The 15,674-nt window shown below is 36.3% G+C and overlaps 1 protein-coding gene across 3 annotated transcripts in view; it reads left to right on the top strand.

The window, feature by feature from the left end:
* LOC102222046 (extended synaptotagmin-2-like) overlaps nucleotides 1–15,674 on the top strand; it is a 44,107-nt gene that overhangs the window by 8,897 nt on the left and 19,536 nt on the right. For all 3 annotated transcript variants that reach the window (XM_014474690.2, XM_023334769.1, XM_023334767.1), the window contains exons 3-7: nucleotides 7,752–7,793; nucleotides 8,719–8,853; nucleotides 9,682–9,758; nucleotides 10,129–10,201; nucleotides 11,946–12,035. In XM_014474690.2, the coding sequence (XP_014330176.1) occupies nucleotides 7,752–7,793; nucleotides 8,719–8,853; nucleotides 9,682–9,758; nucleotides 10,129–10,201; nucleotides 11,946–12,035 (417 nt within the window). The remainder of the gene's footprint in view (nucleotides 1–7,751; nucleotides 7,794–8,718; nucleotides 8,854–9,681; nucleotides 9,759–10,128; nucleotides 10,202–11,945; nucleotides 12,036–15,674) is intronic.

Below are 15,674 nucleotides of genomic sequence, written 5' to 3'. Positions count from 1 at the left end.
AAAAATGTCGACGACCTGCATAAGCTGAAAGATTGAGATTTTTCTATATTCTTTGCATTATATTTGAAGTTTAAGTTTAGTTTTTTTTTCTTTTTCCTTTAACTAAACTTGAAAACATATATTTTAATGAAGTAGTGACGCCTCAGACTTCAGTTTGATGTATTAGTCTTCACTAGCCCCTTTCTTAGAGACCAATCGCCATTTTATTTGTTTTTTTGTTTGTTTTTGTTTATTTATTTTGAATACTTAAAATGTCTTCCAGATCCAGTGTTAAATGTTTGTTAGACATTAAGGTTTATGGATCATTGGGAGGGCAAACTTGAATTATTATGTCATTATTATTATATTATTTGAAAATGGTCTCAAAACAACAATATTATCGTTTATTAACTTCAGGTATTAGCATGAAGCTAATTGAAAGTACTTAACGTATTCACTCTGCTTAGCATTGTGTATTCAGACTAATTATGTAATCATTTAATACAGCAGCCATGAGTAAGATGAAAATTAAATGATACTAATACCAATAATAATAGTAACACTAATGCTAAAGTTAAGCTCAGTTCACACAATAAACATGATATAAATGTTTTTTTTTACTGTTCAGTACGTAAAAAGTCTTAATTTACCCGATTGATGTTTTAGTTTGAAGTTAAAAAGTTTTTTGCAGTAGAAAACTAAGTTTAAGGTCTTAAAATTGGCAACATATTTCTTAAATGATACAGATTAGCAAAATTGTACACACTAATTAGAATCTGGTTAGAAATCTTTTTATTGAGTCATGGTGTTTTTAAGAGCTGTTAATATGAATTGGATAACTGTAATAAAAATAATTTTTTACTGTAAAGAAAGTGGAGATATGATATTTTTGCAACCCACAGGCATAACATTTTGTATACCTTCACATTGCATTAATGTGAAGTCTGTGGGTTTTCAATGGTTTGCTTTATTTTAAGCAGAATGATGAAAAGTCTGCATGTTAATATTTATATATTCTATTTTTTTGGATGTTGTTTTCTTGGCTAATTCTCATTTGCTGTTTGTGTTAGTTGTTTTTGTTGTTTTTTAATCTCTAATATCTGCATAAATGTGAAGAATATAATGGCTTTTTCTCATGTTTGGGTACTTTTAATTGACTTTTGTTTGGACTGATTGCATTTTAGATTGATGATTGGTATCTGGTCTATGCTAGACACTTTCAGTTTTTAATACAGATCATAGAAAAGACCTGTTAGATTAAATGTTGATGGTAAATGAGTGATTGAAATTGATCAGTTTTGTATAGATTTGTGATCTGCAGGTCAGACACTCAAAAAACATATTCATGTTTATAAAATGTAAAAACTCCCAGTTTTTTTGTTCTTTCTCTGCTTATCTGGTTTCATACATACTGAGCTGGAGTGTGAAACTCTTTTTGAGGTTTTTGTACAGATCCATCTAAACTTTACCCGACCTCTTAAAGTTGCGCTTTCATCTTGAATTGATATGCTGCTATCTGATAATCTTATTATGCTGATGTATTTTTAGATGAAAGATGCTGTTAAAGAAAATCAAACTTAAGCCAGACTGTACTCTGCTGCAGATGGATTGAAACACAAACCCTTTTACAAATATTGCAACATATGTAATGGGTTTGAATGTTAGTTTTATAACTGAGAGCTTTATGGCTTATAGTTTTGTAAATTGGGTGTCGACCTTGCTGCAGAAGTCCTCAGGTTTAAGAGTTGCTATTGCATTATCATGCGGTGGCTCAGATGACTTTATGTTGCAGCTTCATTGCTCATGTTGAAATCTGGGTGTGTGCCATATTAAATTATTGTGGACTACCTTCAATTACTCTGTGTTTTAACTGTGTAGGAATACTTTGATTGAACCAATAAAAACTACAGGTGATTGTATTTGGCCAATCCCCAGTAGCCTGTTTGTCTTGTGTCTCTCAAAGTATTATTGCCTCTTGAACTTTCTTCAGTTGGTGCAGCAGACACGTGGAACATGATGCAGTGGTTCAGACTCGGGTATATTGATGTTAGAATATTCTAGTCCTGAATTTGAGGCAAAACCTTAAACTGAACTTCATGAATATTCTCCATCCAATCTGACCTAGGTTGAGGTATTTTGCAAAGAGGAATGGACAATGATGTCAATCTCTAGACTGCAAAACAAAAAAATGCTGTCAATTGTAATTACCAAAGACTGAGAACAACTTTTTCTCAAGATATTTTAAAAATAGGACAAAATAACTGTCATGAAGGCCCAGAACGTCTGGTGACCGTCGTAGACACCTTTGTAATGTTATTTCTGTTAAAGATAGAGAAAAACTATTGCCTTATTCTGTTTCCCTGTCGGCCATGTTTGTTTATCCTGGTGTCACGTTTGGTCTCGAGAGGTTTTGAGAGAGTTCCCGTCTGACATCTGAATGTTGGTGAAGGAAATCGATTTGTGTGACTCAACATCACACAAACTAGTTAGATTTTTTTATTGTTTTGTGCGATTTCTTAGGTTTTGAAAATTGCCAGACAGTTTTAAAATTCATGTGAACCAGGAGGAAGCAACTTGTTCTGCTGTCACCATGTTGGGAAGAGGAGATTTTTGTTTCAGTTTACATTTTTACTCGTCTCCCCCTTTCCTCTTGCGCTCAGCTTTTGAGCTGGAGGTGTGGCTAAAATAAAGTGTAGGATTTCCACACAGCTGGTGCATAGCTGAAGCATGACTCTCATCAGAAGCACAAATGGAGATGCTTCAGCTTGCTGCTGATTGGCTGTCTAACAGTTAGTCTTCAGTGAGTCATGGTTTTGCCTGAAGTCTGATCTTGTTTTTTTAAATTGCGGTTGGATAGAAAACAGCTCTGTGGATCAGAACCTGTGGAGGTCTGCGCTGCTGTTGCTGCAGGCATGAAACATGATCCAGAAATGCGTGTTTTTACACTGCATCAGCAAGTTAAATGATGTAAGGACACTGCAGATTATCCAGCTAACATTAAATCTGAAAAGTCAGAATATAACGTATCACACAAACTGGAAGATTTACTAGTTTTTTGTTATGTATGTGAAGATCAGTTGGTTTTTACTCAATCCAGTGTTATAATAAATAATTTTGGTTCTCCTGGTTGGCCCTTACTGGGCGAAACAGAAGTCCTAAAATGACCTCTTTCATTTTGCGTCTCTGGTTTTATGAGTTATTCATGAAAAATTAATTGGTTCCCTGGTGACTCAAAGTAATAAATGTTTGTTGTTGAATTTTTGCTCCCAGTTCTTGGAGCAGATGTGTTGTTTTTCTTGCTCTCTCATTCTGTAAGCTTCACTTTTGGTCATAAATTACAGGAGAAAAATAAACACATTTACATGTTGTTACCTGTTAAAACCTGAAGAATGAAGCACATGTTGAATCAAGCTGTATGGACTTCATGTGACTCATCTTTTATTTTCACATAAGCTTCTTTATTCAAGACGACAGTTCAGAACAACACAACGTTTAGCAGTAAAACTTCTCAGCTGTCATGTTCTGTATTACTGTATCATTCTATCAAGTCATGGTGGAAGAATTAACAGTAGGTTTAGGTTTAGACTTGCAGTGCCTTTAGTCTTTTTAGTCATTCTTTTATAAATTTCTGCTCCATCAGAGATTATTGTCCCAACATCGAAACAAGTTGGTTGGGCTAAACTTCATCTGTCACATAGCTCGCCTCATGTTTGACTCTAGAATACTTCGATATGCAGTTATCAAAGGTGATTGTGATTGAGACGTTTTGTGATTTTTACCACCATGCTTCACAATTGTAGAAGGTATTTGGGTTGATTTTGAATTCAGTTTCCTTTATCCAAAGGACATATTTTCTAAAACTATCGTGATATAGTTTCAGTTGCATCTGATTAATTCAGATGCAGCACAGGTCATGCTGCAAATTTACTTTCCAAAGACTGAATTTGATGGGATGAAAATTTGCAACGTTTGCGATTGTTCTTGTGATTTTAATTTTGCAATCAAAAGCACTCATTTTGATTGCAAAATGTATTTTATGGTGATATGTTAGAAATATTTGCAAGGCATTTTATAATGTTTCTTCCTTTTTAAACCCCTTCCAAATGTATGTGTTAAAAAACAAGATGAGAAAGAAAAGAAGCAGAGAGATTGTACACAAACTTTTTTATACTTTAAAAACTTAAATAGCTAAATTTCTGCTACTCTCCATTTTGATCACTCACATTTTGACTACAAAATGACATCAAGAAATACGATGTTATAAGAGTTAGTATCACAAAAACACAATATTTTCTAGTATTTTTGTAGAAAAGTAGCAATAAGCTTACGATTATGCATGATTGTGAAAAAAATGCAAGGATATGTTTATTTTACATTAATTTCTGCGATTGCTGGATCGTGAAAACATGGAGAGACTGTTAAATATTTCTCACCTGTAAATACATTTGTTGGAAATGGTCATAAATCCTTTCCCACATTGGTCGGCCGCTGCAGTTGCTGCTCAAAGGCCATTGCTGATATCCTTCCTCTTTGGCATTGTGTTAATACCTAAGGAGCAAAAATCCTGCTATGATAGTCTTCTGCTCCATATTTCCATCTTGAATCATCCAGAAAAGGCAAATGATGATTAAGTTTCCACATGACTTTATTTACAGTCAGGGAAAATCATTTCTGCATGCCTATATTTGAAATTCTTACATCTGTTTTCTGCATTTTCCTCTAAAAGCTGAATCATTTAGTCTTGTTTGCACCTAAAATAAACCGTTTATTTTATGCCACTGCTTGTCAGTTGTTGTTGTTTTAGCTTTAGATTTTTGCTGTCTCATCTAACATTTTAGCCATATACCTGAAACATTTCTCTTTATCTCAGAGACAGCTTGCTTGACAGATGGCTGAACTAACATTGTGCAGCAGCTTCACCTCATGTTTAACCTTTAATAAACCTCCAGGAACACACACTGTGACAACACAAAAGGATTTGTGTTTTATTTGCATATTTAGCTGCATTTTACCTCATGTTTGACTTCCCTGTGTTCATGGAGTCAGTTGGATTTAATGAGAACTAATTATTTTCTTCTTCTTTTAGCTTTGTATATTCAGGTCTGTTTGGCTTTTTGTAAAACATTCAGCTGTTTAGTGAGCTTTTCATCCGACTTCCTGATGCATCATTATTGCATAAATACCAAAGTAACAACAGTTACGTCTAGATTTGTTTTTACTTTCCAGGTTTTTTCCTTTACAAGTTCAACAAACTTGTATTACTTTTGATTCTATACCATATGAACAGATGATTTACAATTAAACTGTTTCTATGCTTTCTTTTACATGAGAGTAAATTAGACAGGCTAGTATGTAATTTCTGAAAACATCACCATGTGACGATGATGATGATATCAGTGTGAGGTTGTTTGTTTAAATTTTGGATGCATGACTTTGTGCATGTGAGTCACACTGTATGTACTTCCTGACTGACCTCGTGTGTCGCTCTGGGTCACAGGAGCCCGTTAGCCTGACACAGCGGCAGAGAGGCTTCATCCAGCAGCTTGTTTTATTCATGTATTTATGTGTAAAGTAATTAATGTCCAGCCTGTATACTTTTAGCCCAATTAACAGTTTTAAGAAGGTAAAAAAACAGCAGATAATTAACTTTATCTTTAGGAATATCAATCTTAATTTATGCTTTAAAGTCACTTTTCATAAACATCTTTCTACTTTTCATTATCAAAGGTGATTGTTTTGTGATTTTTACCTTGGACTACGCTTTCTACCTCAGAAAAAAATACAGTTACAAAACAATTAGGGCTGAAACAATTAATCAGATTAATTGGAATAAATGATTGTTGAAATAATCAACTAATTAAGCCAAAGCTGTACAATATATATATATACATACCCTTTGCATTTAAGCTGAAAACGCCTTTGTCTATAAATATACTTTAGCCAAAACTACACAAGTGGCAAAGTTTAAAATTGATCAGATTCATTAAAGGTGGGCTATTTTATTTCAGTTTAGGCAATAAAATATTAATTTTCTTCCTTTAAAAAAGGATTTGAATTATTTATATGCATCTTTTCATGTTTTCCTAATGTTCTGTAAGAAAGAAAAAAGGCTTAATTAGTTAAATTAAAAGTCCGTAGACTGTGCCGATTTTTTTTTAATCCAATATCTATAATCATCAGAATGATCAATTAATGATATAATCGTTAGTCGCAGCTTTAAGAACAATTATTCTTCATAATTTCTGTTGAAAATCATAGAAACAGAAACCAGCTGCAAGATAGAAATAACTATTGGTTATTAATATAAAACATGACAAACATTGGCTGATATGTCGTCTGTGCTGAATGCTGAAGTGAGGAAGGAAAAGGCCAGTTGCATCTCAGACTGATGTGTGGAGATGTTGGGCGGGGTGTTTTAAATAAATTAAATTTTTCTGCTCGCTTATAATCATAAACTTGTGCAGGTTCCTGTCAGTGTGTGCGTTATATAACAGCCGTGTCTCTCCTGGCTGTCTGCTGCAGCTCTGCCGCTGCTGCACAGGCAGCCTGCCAGACTCTGTGGAAGCGTGATCAGCCTGTCTCAGTTGTCACAGATATCCCACAAGCCCCGGCGTTGAACCTCAATGTTTTTTTTTTTGGGATGCTTCTTTGATTAGGCTAGCTGTCAACTGAGCATCATGACTCTACATGCCACAATAAAACCTACTGGTTAGGATTTGGGTTGTACTTTTGAATTTTAGGGAAATGAGAGTCTCTTTTGTAGAATAGTTAAATCAGCAACGACTAAGATGCTGTATAATTCTGGATTTTTGGAGTTCACCTTACAGCAACAATCATCAATGCAAGAGGTCAGTCGCTGCCTAACAAAAGATTTATTGTTAGTCATCACAGCAAAGACGTTTCCCCTTTGGATGAAGTTCAAAATGATGTCTTCATTGAATTACATGTTTTATTTTAGTTGAAAACAATGACCTGTGTGGTTTTAAATGGCGTTGAAGGGACAGGACATAAATAATATTGGTAAATATCGGCCATAACCTCAATAATAATATCACAGTATTATGATATCATAAAAAAGGCTTATAATAATCTGATATAGTATCAGATTAGATTTTTATATCGGTGCATCCCTACTTTTTTATTCAAGCATCACCCTAATATTTTCTTCTTTAAACAGATGGGATTTTCTTTAAATGATTGTTTAAAACCTTTTTATATTACTAAATCACAGAATTCACATTAACTATATAAATATATAAAATATAGTTTACCTCACAGATTTTTAAAAAATATTACTTTAATGATTGTAGATTGTTGTTTTTTTTTTTGTGATTTATTGACAATGCAATAACTTTTTGGAAACACATTTTAAAAAATACATCATAAAATCTGCGATTTTTGAAAAAATACTGTTGGCAACTTAAAACTGTATTCTTACAATATTCTCTGCTTCAAATTGGTTTGCAGCAATGTGTAGTCAGGTCAGTGGGGGGCATTTTAAAGTTTTAGTGTTTGGACTGCTAAACTGATGTGGATCGGGTGCATTAGTTCACCTCCAATGGTAGCAGGAGAGAAACCGTCCTCAAAACGTCTGGAGTGTGTCAGATTGTCTGGAACAGATGTTGGTGCCAGATGTGAACAGAGTCACTTTGTCTTGTGACTCAGATGAGTTCAAGACTAACAAATATTGACACAGAAACTTTAAAGAGTGGAGGTCCAGTAAGGACCAGCAGTTCGTTGATTCTAACTTTGACCTTTCCGTTTTTTTCCAGGTTCATTATCCAGATGTGGAGCGAGTGGAGTGGCTCAATAAGGTACCGATAGAAGCTGTTGTTGTTGTTTCCAGCACACACAGACATCCACCAATTACTTCTCATCGTCTCTTATTAGCAAGCCAAAGTGGTGAGATAGGGTTTAAAAAGGGATCTGAACCTGGAGCCCTGAGGGACCTCGTCCCAGTTATAGAGACATGAGGATCTGATCAGTTCCTGGAAGAGATTCGCTGACGATAACTGTTTCTTCCCAGAATATTCCACGATCACCAACCAAACACTCAAATTGTTAGTGATGCTAAATTATACATGTTGTGTAAGCACTCAGAGGAGATTTCCAGGACCTTTTAAAGGTGATATGTGCTCCTTAAATCACACCATTAGCAGAAGTGACCTGAGATGTTCCTGCAGGATGACAGAGTGTGGAATGGGAGATCTTCGGTGTTCACGTTTTAGTTGTTTTTCTTCTTTCACCCATTAAGTGCAGACATGCTTTAGAACCTTCAGCCTAAAACTTTCCATCAATAACATTATTGGACTCTGTACTTGTTATGAAAGGTTTAGGTGCAAACTGCACGATGAAAAGTATTAAAACAAATTAAATTTAAGAACTTGTTTTATAAATGCCAAAGTAAAGAAATCAGCAAAGCACTTACAAAAATAATTTTGCTAAATTATTCACACCGCTTGCAGTTTTCCACATTTTGTCATGTTAAATCTGTAAGCTTTGATCTATTTGATTAGGATTTTATGTAACAGACTAAAACAATATTGAGCATGAATGCAAACGAAGAAAATGACACATTAAGAAGCTACTGTGCATATTGCGCCGTGCCTGCTACTTACTGTGCAGCTTCTCTTTGCTGTGGAAGAAAAAGAACATGTGACTGAGAGTCAATGAGGTCAAATAGGATTGAAGAAAAGTTCTTCCCCAGTTAATTTTCCATTTCTCTCTGCTTTGCTTCAGACGGTGAAGCAGATGTGGCCGTTCATCTGCCAGTTTGTGGACAAACTGTTCCGGGAGACCATCGAGCCGGCAGTGAAGGGTGCCAACCCTCATCTCAGCACCTTCTGCTTCACCAAGATCGACATGGGAGACAAGGTAGGGAGAAAAGAGTCAGGCTTCAAAACACCGGGGTCACCACTCAGCTCACTGATTCCAGTTAATATCACCCTAAAGCGGGTGGTTTTGTGAAGTTCATGTCAGTCGTCAGTATCTTATTTGCAGCAGAATAAAGTTTTACTAGGTTAAATGTATAGAATGAGTAGACCAGCAGTAACATGGATCATACCTTTTTGATTTTTACAAACTATATCCAGTAGAAAACATAAACTGGATATTTACATTTCTGATACTTGTCTATGTAATACAGTGAGCTGCTTCTATGTTTTTCTTATATTTTGGAAGTTTGTAAATAAATTAACTTCATATAGAGCTGAATTATTCTGTGCTCTAATCTGCAGGACTGCAGGATCTGAGATCTGCAACATCTTATTTTTCTTGTGACTTTCTCAATTAAAAAAAAATCTTTCACTCTCTTTGTGTATTCAAAACATCGGATAAGATTAAAGGCATTCCAGCGGTCTGCAGAGACTTTGAATTGTTTCTTATTTTAAAATAAATAAGAACTGTTTCAACTCTTCAGTAGCTGTTTAATCTTTCTGTTGTTGCATTTCTATTTTTATTCGTGTTGTGCTCCTGAACATCAGAAGCTTCCAGAAGCAGACTCTAAAGAAAAGCTGCTGATTGTTCACCTGAGCTGAAAACTGTTCCTCACATCTGACAAATACTTTGCTCACTTTCACCTTTTGTTTTCTCTTTGTGTGTATGCGCGTGCGTGGGTATGTGTGTGTTTGTGTGTTTGTGTGTGTGTGCGTGTGTGTGTGTGTGTGTGTGTGTGTGTGTGTGTGTGTGTGTGTGTGTGTGCAGCCGCTCAGAGTGAACGGGGTGAAGGTTTACACAGAAAATGTGGACAAGAGGCAGGTCATCATGGACCTGCAGATCAGGTAGGCCTCCCTTCTACACTCACAAACTCACCATGATGCTGCAGACACAAGATTTTATTTTGCTTTTGTAGTTTTAACAGCAGAATGCTGCCTGCAGATCCTTACAACCAGTCTGCAGCAGAGTAAAACTAAACAGAAGATCAATCCCAATAAATGTAGATTAAAGTCTGCTTGGTGTAGAATCAAAGGCCAGTAGGGCTGTAATTATATGGCATGAAACAAAAGTGAGGGCAACACTTCTTTCACAAATAATGACTATTTTTACTTTTTGTTATCTGTTAAAAAAGCACAGTACATCTATTTCCCTTAGCTACTGTCTCGTCTATTAACAGGTTTAATTTGCTTATTTTTCTCCCATTTTTACTTTTAGTTTTGTTGGTAACACAGAAATTGACATCGACATCAAGAAGTTCTACTGCAGGGCTGGAATCAAAAGCATACAGGTATGACTGATTTGTTTTTAAAAATTCGCATTAAAATTTCCCCAAAGTCTCTATAAATAACTTCAGGCACAGAAACAGTTTACATCAAGGAAAAGTTCATTGTGTTGTGAAACGTAAAATAAACAGTTCTTGTTTATTTTAAAATAAAAGAGAAAAGGTTCCTGCACAATCTGGAAAGGTCTGGAAATATAATGAATCTTGAACATGGAAGTAGAAAATGAATTGTGGCAAATATTAATATTTTCAGTTAGTGTGATAAATATTTGTAGTTCTAAAGATGGAAAAGATGCTCTTAAGTAATTTTTTCCATTGACTATAACGTGTTAATTTTGATTAATTAATCCTTCAAAATATATGCAGTTAATTGCATTTTCTATTTACACACAAAAGTTTATGTTTGTATTTGTGTGTTTCTGGTACGCCCATAAAACTGATGCACAAGCAACATCAGCAAATAACAGCAATGGACGACAAAGCACTTTCCACCAATATAAAAAATAGATTAAAAACAATATATATCTCTGTTGTTGAGCTCATATGCACATTTATTTAGTAATTTAGCAGAAAAAAGGGTTTTTGAATTGAAAATAATTGCTTATTTTGTCAAGTTTTGTTTTTTGATTAAAATTGAGTCCCACCACTAATTTTGAACTGTAAAATAAAAATTAAAACTATGTTCTGCCTTGTAGCTGCGCAGTCTGTCCCTCGTTATTCATGTTGTCAGTCAGACAGGACTGTGCTCTGCTTCATTCCTTTAGCTGTGACCCCTGCAATAATCTGTGACCCCCTCAGAGAGAATTTTACATAATGTGTTGACTCGCGTCTGATAAAGCAGACGTTATCCATTCAGCTGTTGGCATCCGATCAGGCCATGTTTGCTGTTCAGAGATTAGCGGGGAGAAGAGAAACTGCTGCTTCTCAGTGTCTGCCTCTTATGTTCATTTTACAGCTGCAATAAAAGTTTCTATGGATGCTTTTCACCGCCTGTCAAACTTGACTAGATTATTCTAAGCATGAGAATAAGCCATGAGTCATTATTTTCTTCACTTGTGTCACATCTTTTATTTATAGATTCCTCCTCCGTCCCGGTGGGACTGCATTATAGGTTGCACATTATTTATAAAGCGCCCTCTTTCAGGCAGCAGTGGGCTGCAGGAGGAAACGGACATAAACAAAACTAATGCCTATCTTCAATCTTTTTCACCAGATTGATTTTGATGAACAAAGTGCTCTGTGATTGCTCAGAGCAAGAAGCTTTGACCAAATTTGGTGCTGCAGACATGCAGTCTACATGTCTGAGGTTTGACTCACAGCAGCACAAAGAAGAAAATACCCCTCAATGCCCCTGGTTTGGCTTCTTGCTCTCAGACTTTGAAAGTTAATAAATTGTTGCAATAAATATGTGAATTATCTGAGAAATGGACGCCGATAAAGCCGCAAACAAAGTACAAAGAAGGGAACAAAAAAAGGGATGTTTTGTATTTCCAGCTTCATAAAGAATTTTCTGTGTTGTTGCAGTTTTTGGTCAAATAAATATCAACATTTGAACCAGTAAAAGCAGTTCAGATGCAACACTTCTTACTCCAAAATCTTTTCTAATAAATCCTCTACAAGGGAAATAGCACCAAACTCTGAGACTTAATTCAGACCCAGTTATTGTAAATAGGATTTATGTTCTCCAGAAGTCAATATTTGTTGATAATTCCTGAGCAGAAACAGTTTGATGATGTTTTGTTGTCTGCAGCTTCATGGCATGCTGAGGGTGGTGATGGAGCCTCTGCTGGGGGACATGCCTCTGATCGGAGCCCTGTCTGTCTTTTTCCTCAAAAAACCTGTGAGTACTTTGATTCCTCCTCTCACTTTGACAGAGTTTAAATAACACTGTGATGCTCCCTCCCTCAGGTTTAAAGAAATTAACATATTGTTTGACCACTTCAGGAATGCAAACCTGCTTTCTAGACACAAATTGTCCAAAAAAAGATGAATTTTCCTTTAACGTTTGCTGTCTTTTTGGAGACGGCTGAACTCAGTTTTCAACTTGAGTCTCTTCTTTTCTTTATCTGTGTCCTCACTTCCTGACTGCAGTCTTCCTTCCTGTAGTCCAGAACGGTTTATCTTCCTGATCCAGGCTTTGATAGAAGCACCCAGAGGAAAAGAAGCACCATCAAGATGCTCTAAACACAAACAAGAAATTATCCCATCATCCAACAGTAGAAACTTCAACTTAGGAGCCGCTTTGAGATTTTTGTCCTTCTTTTATGAAATTTAACTTCCATTTTATATCTTTGTTTTTATTTGTTTTATTTTTGTGGGTGCTAAATGTTTTGAGATAATCATAGTATGATTACACATGACTCACACATATAGTTGCTCATATGAAGTTTTCTGCTAAAATCAGCAGTTTTTTCACATTCTGCTCAAAATAACACCTTCAGCTGATGAAATTGTGCACCAGTGTGAGTTTCAACAGAATACACTCATGCAATATGCTGAAGTTTGAGATGTAGTGCTTTTTCATATACTGTCACTGGACTCATCTTTGCAGCAAAGCCACAAAACTGCAGTTTTAGACTTAAACACTAAGGATACAAGAACAGCTTCACTGCAGATGATGACTTTAAAGCAGGGGTCCCCAAACTCTGTCCTCAAGGGCCGGCATCCTGCATGTTTTAGTTCTCTCCCTGGTAGTACCAACAACCTTTTCAGCATGTTAATGTTCTTTTTAGGCCTTCTAATGAGCCATCATTGGATCCAGGTGCGTTAAACCAGGGAGAGAACTAAAACATGCAGGATGCCGGCCCTTGAGGACCGAGTTTGGGTACCCCTGCTTTAAAGCCTCAATGAACACAATCAAACACAGTTTATTTTAGATTATTTATTTACTCGTTGCTCTTTTCTTTGTTTCTGAAGAAATATTACTCAAACCCTTGCATCTTTGGTATAAAAAACCAACCAGTAACTGATGTTCCATCATCAATCTGAAACACAAGCCGTCAGCCACAGTGCATTGTTGCTGGTTGTGGTTGTTTGGTTGTTGGTGTTGTTTCTTCCTCCCTGCTCCACCCTGTGAGCCTGGTGAGTTGTGACAGGATGCTGAGCTTTCAGTATTACAGCTGTGGTGTGACAGCCGACTCACCAGGAAACCAACCGTCTCGTTGGTTTAACCAGTTTATCTCTCTCTGTGCTCCTCCTCCTGTTGTTGTACCAATGTATATCAAATTAAGTTGTCAGACTTGGCCCTAGTTATAAAAAAAACAATGTAACAAAGGGTTTATGGAGAAACCAACATTTGTCAAATGCAAATGTTCCCTCTCAACTTGAGAGGTTTCTGCACCTCCATCACCACTTTGCTATTCTGTGGAGGTGGAAACTGAATGTTTTTTTTATTTTAAACCACGCATTAGCTTGTGGACTTTGAAGAAGTTTGGACACAATAAATTAAATCTTTGTTTTTCACTAATCATTGTGAAATTCTTCTAAATTATGATGCTATTGGTATTGATTATTATAAGGATTATAATCCTAATCCTAAGGGTGTTCAGTAGACTTAATTGGGGACCAAGATTGCAACATTTTACATTTACAGCTGCCTCAGTTCAAACCAACCAAACCCTTTGAGCAACCTGTTCCCCTCCTCGCCTGTGGGGGCGCTGTACCAAGAACTACTTATGAAGTTAACACACACACCTCTAAAGAAGACACCGAGCAAAACTTCCTTCTTAACAAAATGCAGTGGCATCAGATTTTAGTGTTTGTAGGATTTCTCTTTTTTCTCTTTTTAGCAAAAAATTACGAGCCATTTCTAGTGCTAGCTCTAGACTCATGTGTTTGTTTTGATTGTATTTACCCAGAATGCTGTGCGTTGTAGTCTGCTTCCTGTTTTTGAAGCGCTCTCTGGTCTAATTTGGTGTGTTTCCATCTACTGGTTTGGAGCGAATCAATCAAGTAACACAAAGATAATTTCACCAGATTGTGACGCCAAACATTGCTGTAATAAGTTAAATGTAGAAATTACAAACTAGCATGGGGCACATGTCTCAGAAAAATGGAGAAGTTTCTGTCACAAGCTGGGGGTCTGGGCTTAGAGTCTCGTGCCTCTGGTAAGGTGCAGACCTGGCAGGTTATGGTGAGGTTTGTTACATCTGAACTTATTCAGCTGATGTGTTTCCATCTCCCCTTTAGATGGTTAACTCTTTGTTGGAAAAGTCAAAAGCCACCTCAAGCAAACATCATTTTTTTATTCCTTATTTCCAAAATTGAGGAAGGATTTTGATTTTTGCCGTTTCATCAACCTTTCCTAATGCAATACTCAATAAAAAAACATTGGTGGAAAGACAGCGACTGGCATCTGCTTTCACTCTTAAAGTGAAGTCTGCTGCAGTTTTAATATGCCCTGGAAAAAACCAGCCCCACTGCCCTGCAGAATCCATCCATGGTTCTGGTTAAGTTTGACTGTGACTGCGCGGTCTGGGCCTGACGTGAACGGGGGGCTAGCTGTAGTATTTTCTCTGCTGTTCTGTGGAATCCCCCTTCTGTTTTCTCCTCTTCCTTACCCAGTCTGGGTTTGCTGCGCTGTGGTGAAGCTGGCCTACTTCTAAAACCACAGATTCATGCCAGTTGGTGTATTTTTTTCTCTAAAGCATGATAGAAACAAACACTGGCAGACTTTTACACATTTAAAATTTTTCCATAATTTCATTTCCTACTTTTATTTTTTGATCTCCAGTAACATCTTTCACAGTTTCTGTTACAACATTTTAAAGCTTCACAGTCTCGTCTTATCTCTGAACAAACTGACACACATTCAGACTTCTCACTCTTATCTCCCACAACATAATCTGACAGCCGATAAAGCAGCGAGGTTTTGTATTATTAGGTGTCTCAATAGAAATGCCAACAATGTCACCTGACTCACACTCCTGTTATGGTCGGTTCACTGGTTCTGAATTGAGCCAGGAACCTAAAAACAGCCTGGTGACTGAAACACTGAAGGCCTGCTCTGGAGTTTGCTTTTCAAATTTGGAAAAGAAGCAAATTGAAAAAAGAAATCAGTATGGGTAAATGGTTTAGCTTCCTCTCTATTTTCCTCATTCTGTGTGATTCCACGGCAGCTTTGCAAAATATATTAATTTTGATACTGCTGAAAAAGCACCTCACGCTACCGCAAAAAGTTTTTATTGAAAACGGGAATGTTTTTAGAAATTGCCATGCTTCTATTGAGCAGATAAATTTTTGTAATTCCAATATTGCACATTTATATGGTCAATGGAAACTCAGATACTGTTGAGTTTAAATCTAGAGTTTTTAGATGTATCACTCAGGGGCTCGTAGTTCTGATGCTTTTTGTCGTTTTTGCTGAACCACACCTGAAGCCAGATTTAGGTTTTGTAACCTTCCTGTTTTAGTTTTCTTTTGCAGATCTTTTTTTCCTCTGACATTTCTTAACTGAAATGACATCTGCGTTGTTTTAATC

This window comes from Xiphophorus maculatus, chromosome 6 (genome assembly GCF_002775205.1).
Source record: "Xiphophorus maculatus strain JP 163 A chromosome 6, X_maculatus-5.0-male, whole genome shotgun sequence".
NCBI lineage: Eukaryota > Metazoa > Chordata > Actinopteri > Cyprinodontiformes > Poeciliidae > Xiphophorus > Xiphophorus maculatus.
Note: the sequence above shows the minus strand (reverse complement) of the source record. Positions and strands in the feature narration are given on the sequence as shown.